The sequence below is a fragment of the Fistularia commersonii genome, chromosome 25 (genome assembly GCF_037954325.1).
Source record: "Fistularia commersonii isolate RoL2024-O1a breed Wild chromosome 25, RoL_Fcom_v1.0, whole genome shotgun sequence".
Classification (NCBI taxonomy): domain Eukaryota; kingdom Metazoa; phylum Chordata; class Actinopteri; order Syngnathiformes; family Fistulariidae; genus Fistularia; species Fistularia commersonii.
Genome location: NC_141308.1, coordinates 7,507,269 through 7,518,719, shown reverse-complemented (window position 1 = coordinate 7,518,719; position 11,451 = coordinate 7,507,269). Strand labels below are relative to the sequence as shown.

At 43.2% G+C, this 11,451-nt stretch overlaps 2 protein-coding genes across 2 annotated transcripts; one reads left to right on the top strand and one right to left on the bottom strand.

Annotated features, from left to right (window-relative positions):
- The first annotated feature begins 1,162 nt into the window (after positions 1–1,162).
- Positions 1,163–9,118, top strand: LOC147219046 (ras-related protein Rab-3A-like). Its single transcript, XM_086171981.1, has 5 exons — positions 1,163–1,274; positions 3,609–3,833; positions 4,432–4,550; positions 5,730–5,854; positions 6,550–9,118. The coding sequence occupies exons 2-5, from the start codon at positions 3,609–3,611 to the stop codon at positions 6,738–6,740; spliced, it is 660 nt and encodes a 219-aa protein (XP_086028107.1). The 5' UTR covers positions 1,163–1,274; the 3' UTR covers positions 6,741–9,118.
- A 271-nt stretch (positions 9,119–9,389) lies between these two features.
- jund (JunD proto-oncogene, AP-1 transcription factor subunit) lies at positions 9,390–11,398 on the bottom strand. The gene has a single exon (XM_086171980.1). It carries the CDS (start codon positions 11,076–11,078, stop codon positions 10,155–10,157), a length of 924 nt encoding a protein of 307 aa, XP_086028106.1. The 5' UTR covers positions 11,079–11,398; the 3' UTR covers positions 9,390–10,154.
- Positions 11,399–11,451: the final 53 nt, after the last annotated feature.

Here is an 11,451-nt window from a genome sequence, read left to right as displayed (position 1 = left end):
TCTAACTGCATGCAAACATGAGAAAGCTATCCCATTTTTGAGCTCAACTATGTGCAGTTTATCCACCACTACTTGCAATGAAATGTCTGCATATTTGGTATAGATTTTGAATAAAAGCAACATCTCTGGGGAAATTTTTAGACATGTCTGTTTTGCCTCTGTGAATCTTATTTGACAGTAGCTGCTGACAGAGCAGGGATTTAACCGCAGGGAGCGACAAACTAAACAAAGTGCTGTAGTTACAAGTCATGGGCAGGGCCTGGACAGGGTCATCCATGGCTGCCTTTGGGTAAATATCCTGGCCCACCAAGAGATAAAGTGGTGGACTAGGCTTTTTAAGTATATATCGTATTCTGAGAAACGTTGTTTACTAGGGGAGAGGAAAAAAGGGATGGGATTAACAGCATCGGTCACAGACTGAGAATGGACGAGTAACCAGATGCTGAAAATTAAAAAACACTGCATGGAAACCAACATAGTATTCCTGAAAAAGATTAAAAACAATGAAGAAATCATTCCAAAAAAGATATGGTTTCCAATAAAACTGATTTCATATGAGCTAAGGTTTCTCTGTTTCAATGCATGTAAATCCCTGTGGTTGAAAGTCAGAAGAATATTTTCATTTTTTGAAAACTACAGTGGGATTGGCGCTGGGATTAAGTTAATCTGTGACTGGACGCACCCGTGCTGACAGAAGAGGTGGCCAAATGGGTATCCAGGACAACCGAAGTTTGCAATTATGTCTACATCCTGTGTTTAAGGATGCAGTTCCCTGTGCTTGCACTGCGAGGAAATCTTAATCTTTACAAATAGAAGCTTCATATTTTAATGTGACGATCATACAGGTTCTTTGAAGACCGTAAAATAATATTCTACCATACCAATACCGAAACTGGTGTTTTAATATATTTAGTAAAGTAAATGTAATAATTCAATATAATAATTCATTATTGTAATTTCACCAATGAGGGGTGATGGAGATGTGACTATTGTTATTCACGATATACAAACTTGATTGTGATGGGAAAATAAAAGTCGCAGTTAAATCATTTAAGGTCCTGTAAAATTGCCGAATGAATACAAACAAGGAGGTGGGTGAATTAACTACTGCTCTTCTCTGATTGGTGTCTTGTCCTGCCAATCATCCTTACGTTCTCCGCGTATCCGACTCGGCCTGGGCTGTCAATCAAGAGACGCACGGGCTACTGCAGGTGCAATACTGTACCGTGGGCTAATCGTTGCAGCGAAGCCGAGGAAAAACATCCTTTTTCAAGGTAAATTCTTGCCTGTCTTTGTGCTTGCATTACACTGCCAAGTTCACAGTCGCAACACATATGGAGTGGCTGGCTCATCGGTTGTAAAATCCTCGATTGAGCCCGTAATTTTCATCGTAAATAAGGAAGAGTAACCTTCATTTGACATAGCTAAGATGTCTAGCTAGCGCTCGATGCCTCCAATAAATACCGTTAACGGTACCGTGTGTTTTCGTTCATGGCAGCTAACCCAAGTGTAATATTTAATTGCAAAACACTTGTAACACTACGCTTAAGTACTAGTTGTATATAGTATTATATTATATTCATCAATTTTCATTCCGACTGAAATAACGGGTGACATAACACACTATGTTTAATTTTTCCCTCCGGCTGCAATGAGCCAAGCTGTACAGTCCATTCATTTGCTAGCGAGCTAACGCAAGATAAGCCCCGCTGACGATAGGTAACGTCGTTTTTAGTCGTCTGGACCGGGAGCTTGATGTGCTTGGAAAAAGATTCGCGGCATTGCTGCTTGGCAGTACGTCTCCCAATTCACTATGGCTTATTCAATGAATTCTGGCCAACCATATGGTCGTTAATATTTGGCTAACGTCGTGGATGTTCCCTGCCTCTTGGATGTAGTCAGTTTAGCTGACGCTTAGCCTGCTAAGCCCCGGCACTTCCGTCCTCCTATCTTGTGCGGGGCGGAGGTGTGCATTCCTTGTCTCACTAGTTTTATTGACATGAGGTGGAGGAAAGGCTCAAAAGCTGTGTATATTTATCGACTGCCGGTATTGACACTGCCTCTTGGCGAAACGGTTTCATGATTTATTCCCTGGTTCGGTCTTTTCAGGACCCATATGGATTATTAGTGCACCAGGCAATCTCTAATGAATGGCTTTGTTTATAGCTGTATAACTCTGGGCTTATCAATTCAAATGGCAGTGTGCTATAACAGGTCTCTTGAGATTAGGGCAATAAAATTTAAGTCCCGCATGATCTCATGATGTTTTTCATTCATGCCAACTCTAGGTTATCGTGGTAATAAAGCAGTCTCTTAGATAAATTTAATTCTAAGTTTGACATATGGGGCTGTTGCAAGGCCAGTCTCGACATGAAAAGGGTGTGATGCCATTTGTGTGGCAATTCATGACAGGAGTCTTTTCAGTCAAGTGTGGGCCTTTTTCCTGAGACCTGTCTTAATTTTGACATATACCAGAATTGAAGCATGCGAGTCATTTAGGCAATGTGGGTGTTTTTTTTTTGTTTTGTTTTTTCTAAATTTGGGAGCGGTACAAATGAGGAAAGAGTGGAAGTTTGATGGTTTAAAATGCTATTCATGGTCTATATCTCAAAACACAGCATGATAATGTGAATCATTATTTTGTTACTCTGTCTCTTTTTGTGAACTTTGGGTGGAGACATTAATGTATAGTTTAAACAAATGAGTGAGAGATCCCTCAAAAGCCGCTGAAGAAAGTATCTTCAACAGTCTTACTTGCCAGTTTGCTAAGATGGGTGTAACATGAAGATGTTTTGAAAAAGGGCCTGCCAGGAAACAATTTAGATTTTTTGCTCTTTTCAACTCGTAAAATTATTTGTTCATATGATTTTCCCGGTACATATTCACCTAGTTTTGAAAACTGTTTAAGATACAAGTGCTCGCCTTGTCAAAATCCACTACATGTTTTGTGAATAAAATATTTCAACATCCATAAGTACCAAAATGTTGCTGCCAGAAACTGCGTTTTGCGTACAACTGCGGGGAATGATCACTTTGTGGATAAAGTAAAACTCCACATGGAAGACTTCCTTGGTGAACTGCATGTCATTGAGTGTTGGCATACGCTGGATATAGTTTGCAGTGCTGTGTCATTCCATAATATTTTAAGTATAAGTGCTGTCTTAAAGTGGCCAAAGCTGATCTTAAGGATTGATATCCGGGCTGTTGGTGACACTACTGTCTCAGGTAAAGCCAATCAAATGCTGATCCTTTCAGTTCTAAACTATACTTGGCGTTTTGTCCTAAACTTCCCTGCTAAGAAAGCCATAAGTGTAGAAAAAGTGTGACTCCTTACCATTCTAGAACCCAGGGATTCACTTGTGAGAAAACTCAGACTTCAGTTGCACTTCCCCCCTGTCTTTTGTATTAATTAAATGTTGCATGTGTTGTTTCTCAATATAGATTGGTTTTCATCAATTCCTGCAAATGATGGCATCAAACTGTGTTTTAGGAAACATCATCTTGATTCGGAAAGCTTTGTTTCTATTCCATGGCCCACGCTCCAGGCATAAAGTGCTGTGTACATGTTCTGTGTGATTTATAGGTAGGTGTTCTCTGTCTTTTAATAGATGGCGTCTGCAAATGCCACATATGGACAGAAAGAGTCCACTGACCAGAACTTTGACTACATGTTTAAAATCCTCATCATTGGCAACAGCAGCGTTGGAAAGACATCCTTCCTTTTCCGCTATGCAGACGACTCGTTCACGCCAGCCTTTGTCAGCACGGTGGGCATTGACTTCAAGGTCAAGACCATATACAGGAATGACAAGAGGATAAAGCTCCAGATCTGGGTGAGGAAGCCGCCATTTGCAAATACAGATTTGTTGAGTTTGTCTGAGCTGGAGGGGGACCTCTGGGATTTGACAAGAATATTTGCTACTTGCTGATTTTTATTTTTTCTTTTAAACAAGGCAGACTCATGTGTCATAGATCCATAATGATAACCAGCTGTTGAAATGGCGTTTCCAGTTCCCACAATCACTTCATCTGCTCTGTAATGGCAATACCCTTGATGTGTACTTTGTATGAGCCATTCACCATGACCCTAAGACCAGTAGTTATTACATGTGACACCACAGGAATATGTAATGGTCTGGGGAGTTGGGCTGAATGTTAAGCTGCGACAGTGATCAGGAGACATGTGCACAGCGCAAAATTCTTTGCAGGTGTCAGTGACAAGTGTTTGCCAAAAAGGCAGAAAAAAAACTACTTTAAGCTGTCTTTTCCCTTCTTGATGTTTTGTCTACATAGTCATTCTCAATGATTGTTTTTTTTCCCACCAACCCACTAAATCCGATGTAATCCAACACCAACATATATTCTAAGTAATTGGATAACTTTTAGCCCTAGTTAAATGAAATTAAGATCAAACTGTGTGTGTTTGTGCAGGACACCGCGGGCCAGGAGCGCTACAGGACAATCACCACAGCTTATTACAGAGGAGCCATGGGTTTCATCCTAATGTATGACATCACTAATGAGGACTCCTTCAATGCTGTGCAGGACTGGTGAGTGTACAAACCGAAGTGCCTGAATATACATTGCTGCCCAAAGGAAGCTGGCGACTCACAGATATGCATTTAACTGTTTGATTTTAACTTGTTTATGACATTTTACTCACTGGCTGAATTTCCTAGGCTGCAGGAAACGACCATTCCAATCTGTTCCATCTACTTTCCTTACACTGGCATGAGTTACAAGTAAAAGGAACAATGAAAGAATTACTATTTTGTTTTTACAGAGAGCATAGCATAGGTTAGAGTAAAATATGTACATAGAAGTGTTTTTTGGGAATTAGACACAAGTTTCAGTTCCCGTGGAGGTGGACAGCAATATGTATGGCTCAAGGACTATTGACTGTCTCCTTGATGATATAAGTGAAAACAGGATTTATCTGTGAGGAGAATGCTTCCTCGCTATGTAAATACACGTGTCAGCCCACTCATGTCTGTTTCAGCCATCATGTCAGGACATCTGTGGGAAAATGGGAAATGTAAGCGGGTTCCTCTGGCTGTTGAAACCACACATTGAACTGCACATATAGTAGACCTTCAGGTAGTTGCACAAATGACATAGGCGACTGTTCTGACCCAGAACCAGCATTATAACCAGGGTATTGATGGTGATGCCAAGCAACTGGAACCTGTCTATCCAGACACAGCTGGAGTTAGATAAGACACATCAGCACACAAGACTAATATCTGAGAGATCATTCAGTATGGAAAAATAACACTGTCAAATCTATTTATGTTGTTTTTTTTTACTTTTTGGTTAACACTGATCCAAGAAGAAACATAGAAACACAGCACATAAGAAGATTTGAGTGTCAACTGTCAGGTTTTTCTTGTTTTTGTTTTTTTGTTTATGTTTTAATTCAAATTTAGTGAGCTAATGTTTGGGTAAACTAAAACAGCTGGCCTGCTTGTGTCATGTTGACTATTAAAAATCATTATTTAGTTGCACCACTGTTTTGCCAACCCACAAAGTAGAGGAATTAAGTTGTAACAGGTAGGCATGATGGTTGCAGGCAGAACTTCACAAAGGAAACCATTTTCCTCTGTGAGGATAGGGAACTGCTTGAACATTAAGGGCATTTGAAAAAACTTTTGTATATATATATATATTAAAAAAAAAGGCCAAATTAGTGAACGTGTTGGGAAATGTGACCGATCTGTATCCATCAACAGGTCAACTCAGATCAAGACCTACTCGTGGGACAACGCCCAGGTGCTCCTGGTGGGAAACAAGTGCGATATGGAAGACGAACGAGTTGTGGCGACAGAAAGGGGCCGGCAGCTGTCAGAGCAGCTGGGTGAGGGGAAGTGTCGCCGGGTTTTTGTTGGCAGGACTTGACAGCCTGTTTTCTGCGGTTAACTTCGTCCTGGTGTTCAACTTGTCCCATTTCAGAAAATTGCCTCTCATCATGAAACCCAAAGTTGTACTTCAAAGCAAGAGAGCAGAGTGATCGATTTTGTGGATACAAATTGGTGACGTTTTAATGATATTAAGGTTGTCAGCGGTTCAAATTAACTCATTTTTCACGGTCAATGTTTATGTTTGATTCACTCTCATTAGTGGGACTGAATCCGACAGTGTTTGTAGAGTGACTATGTTCTGGCCGACCAGTTGCAATACTGTTTTCTTCCTTTTTTTCCACCGTCAGTGGAAGGCAGAGTTTTTTTTCAGCTAGGTGAAAGTCGTGCAACAATCTGTCTCTTGCACAAAGCTTAGCCCATGATAGTTTGTTACACAAGTGCTCTTACCATCTGAGCAGTACATCAGAACGACTATATCTCTATATTTATCTGTGCCTTTCATTATTTGTTGTTAGTTAGTTACTTAGTTTGTATAGTTATTTTTATAGTAAGTCACTAAAAGGACGAAACATAAATCCGAGGCAGACTGTTGTCGGGATGTATCCTGACAAGGCGACCCGGTCGGAATGACGGGAGGTGTCGCATGGGATAACAAGTGTAACCCGTGGCTCTGTGTCACTCTTCCCGGCAGGTTTCGAGCACTTTGAAGCGAGTGCGAAAGACAACATTAACGTGAAGCAGACCTTCGAGCGGCTGGTGGACATCATTTGCGAGAGAATGTCGGAGACTCTGGACAACAACGACCCCACTGTCACCGGAGCTAAACAAGGGCCGCAGCTCACTGAGCAGCCACAGAGGTCCTCTCAGGATTGTGCTTGCTAAACACATCTACACACTTACACTCTGCTGTCCTGAAATCCATATAGCTTTTAATTTTTCTTTTCAGCTGATCTCTCTCGCGCTTCTATTTGGTTCTCATGTGAGCATCCACTCTGCAATGAAATGCAAACACTGCCATACAGAGACACAAGCTGGCTGCTGGGGTCGTATAATCCTCTTCCCTCACCAAGCGCACTAGCTCATGAGCCAGCTCACCCCAAAGCTTTGGCGTTTCAAAACTAATGCCACCAAGAAATCTCATTCCTATAGTAATGCAATGAGTACGTCATAGTGTTTTTAGACAGCTAAATAATTCAAAACCCTTTTATTTTGAAAATACTTTGACGTGTATTTATACACACTTTACTGTGACAGAATCTAAAGTGATTGTGACAGTCAAGCCTTCCTTCTTGACGTGTTTGTGCGTGGATTAAACACTAAATGGCTGTAAAGGCAGGACCTTTGACTACCCTGTCTTTTACGCTGCCATATCACAATCAATACCTGCGCCTCAAAACCAGAGTTGTTATACCTTTTAAAGTACTTGTCCGTTTCTGTGTCGCAGTTGCTGTTATTTAACAACTTTGAGTTTGAAGGGCGTTTTTTTTTTTTTTTTCTCTTTCTTTCTTTTTTTTATTTTAGCATTTGAAATCACCGATCCGTCCCATTGTTGTGCTTGAGTTTCCACAGATCTTGAGATTTCAGCTGGACATCCCAAACAGGGTCATTTGAAAGTTTTGCAATAGCATTGCGATAATCATGTATATCAGAGTACTAGTTTGAAATAAACTGTTACAAGATTTCTAGACAGGGCCACTTCAGGTTTTTTTTTCTTCAATATTACTCTATGGTTACTCTGTGTATGTCAGCATCAGTGGCCTGCCAATCCACCAATCCACACCATTCTGTTTGGTATCAGGAGCTGCTTGGGCTCTCTGTGCCGCTGCATTTTAGATTTATTATTTATTTTTTATTTTTGTTTAAAAAAAAAAAGTTTTTTCTTAATATTTTTAAGCCATACAACTAAATAAGGAAAAAAAAAAGATTGACAATTGTAGAAATGTTTGAAAGTCTTTATGTATGCGTTTTGAATGCATATGAGATCCATTGTACAATGAGTCTAGAATATTGGATTCCTCGCTGTGCTTTTAGTGAGAGGTGCATGTTGTTGATGTTGCCAGTTGACTGGACGGTTATTTGTATGAATTGTTGATTTGCCTATTCCTCGTCTGACTCGAAGCTCTGTCTAGCTCTTTCAGTATGCAGAGGCACCAAAGTTTTTCTCATTATCAAGCCCCACCTCCGCAGGCAAAAAAGTTTTTTCTTCTGCCGCATACATCACGAAACAGGCACTTACTCGAAACTCACGTGATTCGGTGAGAGCACTGTTTCACCACAGACCTGTCGTTCCCGACTTGCAAACCACTGTTTTTTGTTTTTTTTTTCAAACGGTACAGTCCCTCTGTAAGCCAAGCGTTCGCTGATTTACAGAGGCGGGTTCTTTTCCATTGCGTAAGTTATTTTAGAGTAATTATTTTATATTTAAATCTTAATATATTTTTCAGATTTTGTTCTTCCTAGAGGCATTTCAATCCAGATTCTGCTTTTGAAGGAGATTATCGGTCACTTCAACTGCTCCAGCTTTTGAATTAAAACATGTTTACAAGCTTAAGATGCTTCCTGAAGAGGATAGTTTTAACATTCCAGTGTAAGAACATCTCGAGACCACGCCACGTTTGGTGGGCAGTTTGTGTGTCTTTTGATAGAAGTTTGTGTAAATTGAAAAGACCCGATAGTGAAACAGCAGACTGTTCTCACCGAGCAATAAGTGTTCTTTTTTTCTCCACGGCCAAATATCAGCCCCCACCCTGCTGAGGGTTTGTCTGGCGCGTACGATCCGAAGTCAGGTGGATGCAACACTCAGTGTCGAGGTCAAGGGAAGTCTTAAATAAGCGCTCGTTCCAAAGAGCCAAAATCAACAGCGAAAAAGATGCTTGTCTGAATCTTATCGCTCGTCCCATGCTGACAAAAACCTGTCTAGTGTTTACCTTCTCCGTGCAGTAGCTTCAAAAAGGGAAATTGCTTTAGGAAGTAAACCGAATACTTTGAAACACTTCCTTGGGGTGGAAAAAAAAAAGATTCTTACTGCACTGGTTCAACTTTTGACCTGTCTGCCGATTTGTGTTACTCCATTTGTGTTTTGCTACAGCTGTTTAATTTAGTCAAGACTAAAAGTACACTTATCAGTCCTTTCCTTACCCCATCGTATCTCTTGTAAATACTTGTCCACCCATCGGGTATCTAGTTGTGTGAAATGTGATGTACTATTGTAACGCAGATTTATTGAAAATAGGGATCAATAAATCAATTCTAAAAGCTTATTTGAATTCTTCAAATGCTTGCAGGTGTCAAAACAGCAGTTTTTAAGTTTCTTTTCCTCCACCAGAGGGCATCACACTTTGGTATAATCTTGTTTTCTGTAGAGTTTTTTGACCATCTATGGTTTGGTTTAGCTTCTCCATTGCATTTTTACACCCGCAGTGACAAGTCTGCCGGCGGGAACAAATTTAAAGGCAGTTTATCAGACATTCCCTTTGACCACAGCAGCGAACAGAGCCCCCATACTCAGGATGACACAAAACACAGCAGCTGTAGTAATGTAGTGAATTTAATAAATGTCATGTAGAGAACTGAAAGTCCATCACACATGGATACATGGGGGGCTTCCCAGCACATACACATACATTCATGGAAGTCTGGCGTCGGAAAAAAAACAACAAAAAAACACACTAGACAGCCGCCATCATAATGAAAAATATAATGGTAACCGTACACAAGGGCTACAATACATGCAGTGTTCATTTTGCAAAAAAAATAGGAAATAAGACCATTAAGTAACATAAGAAATGTTTCAGTAAATAAAAATTATATTTGTCATTGCTAAGTGCTTGTAAACAAGTAAGGCATTATATTACACGTTGGATGACAGCACTTGGTGACACCCTGTTATTTGGTTGCACTTTTGAGATTGTCCAGTTTACATGCAGGTCAACGCCGTCCTGCACAGGTCCCAGACAGCAGTTTTGCTACATGGCTTCCGAGAAAACAAAACCCGAAATTGAGTCCAAGGAAGTTTTGTCTCGTCTTTTTTCTGCTGCCACGCTCCTAGGAGTCTCCACCTCAAGCTTACGGTCATTTAGCCTGTGATTTTCACCTGCAGCCCCTTGGGCCCAGGCCTTCTCTGCACAGAGCAGTCCTCCTCATCTGCAGGGTGCCTTTACAACGGCTTCTGTACACTTAAGGGCAAAGGGCTTTTTTTTTTTTAGGTTATATAAAATGAGAAAAAAAAACAGGACATCTGCATCCTCAAACATTTAGAGCTGCAAAAAAAAGACATCCGTGAAATACTTGGGGAGTTCAGTACGCCTGGACCTGGTTGGGTAAGAGCTGGCATCCGCTGCTGACATGGTTCATCACCTTCTGCTTCAGCTGGGCCACCTGCTCCCTGAGGACGCTGGCGGTGGACGCCAGCTCGGTGTTCTGCGTTTTCAGGGTCTTGACCTTGTCCTCCAGCCGGGAGATCCTCTCCAGCTTTCTCTTGCGGCACTTGGAGGCGGCTATCCGGTTGCGCAGCTTCTTCCTCTCCGCCTTGATGCGCTCCTGGTTGTCCATGTCGATGGGGGACAGAGGCGGGCTCTCGCCGAAGCTCTGCATGTCCGGCACCGTTTGAGGCTCGTCCTTCACGCCGGCGCCGGCGGCCGACTGGAGCCTCGACAGCGCGGCCGCCTGCTGCTGCGGGCTGAGATGCGACGGCGGTGGCGGGAAGGGGATGGTGTCCGTGGAGTAGTTGATGGTGGTGGCGCCCAGCGGGCTCGCCGCGTAGCCGTTCAGCGTGGTGTAAACCGGAAGATCGGACGCCTGCAGCCCGGAGTTAACCGCGTTGGACGATCCGAGGAGCTCCAGGCGGTCCACGGACACGCAACCCGCCTCGCTCAGCTGGTTCTGCTTGTGGAGGTCCTCCAAAGCCTTCACGAATCCCTCCGCGAACTCCTGCTCGTCGCTGGCCGACTTCGTGTACAGGAACTGGGACGCGGGGCTGGCGGCGGCGGCGGTGGCGGCGGAGGCGGCGGCGGCGCCCGCCAGCCCGTTGGACTGGATGATCAGACGCTCCAGGTCCGGGGAGGTCAGCTTAAGGAGCCCCAAGTCCGAAGAGTTAAGAAGTCCCTCGGGCTTCTGCTCGTCCAAGTTCAGGCTAATCTCCTTCTTCATCATGGTGCCGCGGGAGTAGACGCCGGAGCCCTGTGGTGCGTTCACGGAACCGGGGTAGAGGCTCGTTTCCATTCTCCGCCCTCACATGAGGGACAGCTCGGCGTTGCGCATCAACGATCGCTCGATAGCCACATCCAGACTCGGAAGAGGAATGGGAGGAGGGGGGTAAATCAGCTGATCGCTCCTTTTTTTTTTTTTACGTGTCTTTTATCCTTCCCGGCCCCCCACCCCCACCCCTACTACTTCCTTGTGCGTCGTGTGGGCACCTGAAGCGTCGCGTCCGCGGGGCCCCCGGGTCTCCGCTGCGCCGCCGATACGCTGCTTTCTCCGATGGCACGACTGCTATGCGCCGCGCCAGACCCCGCTCGCTTTCTAGCCCTAAAAATTCCATTATGTCACTCCAGAGAGCGCAGATTGGCCCAAAATGACGTTGGTTTCCGGTTGG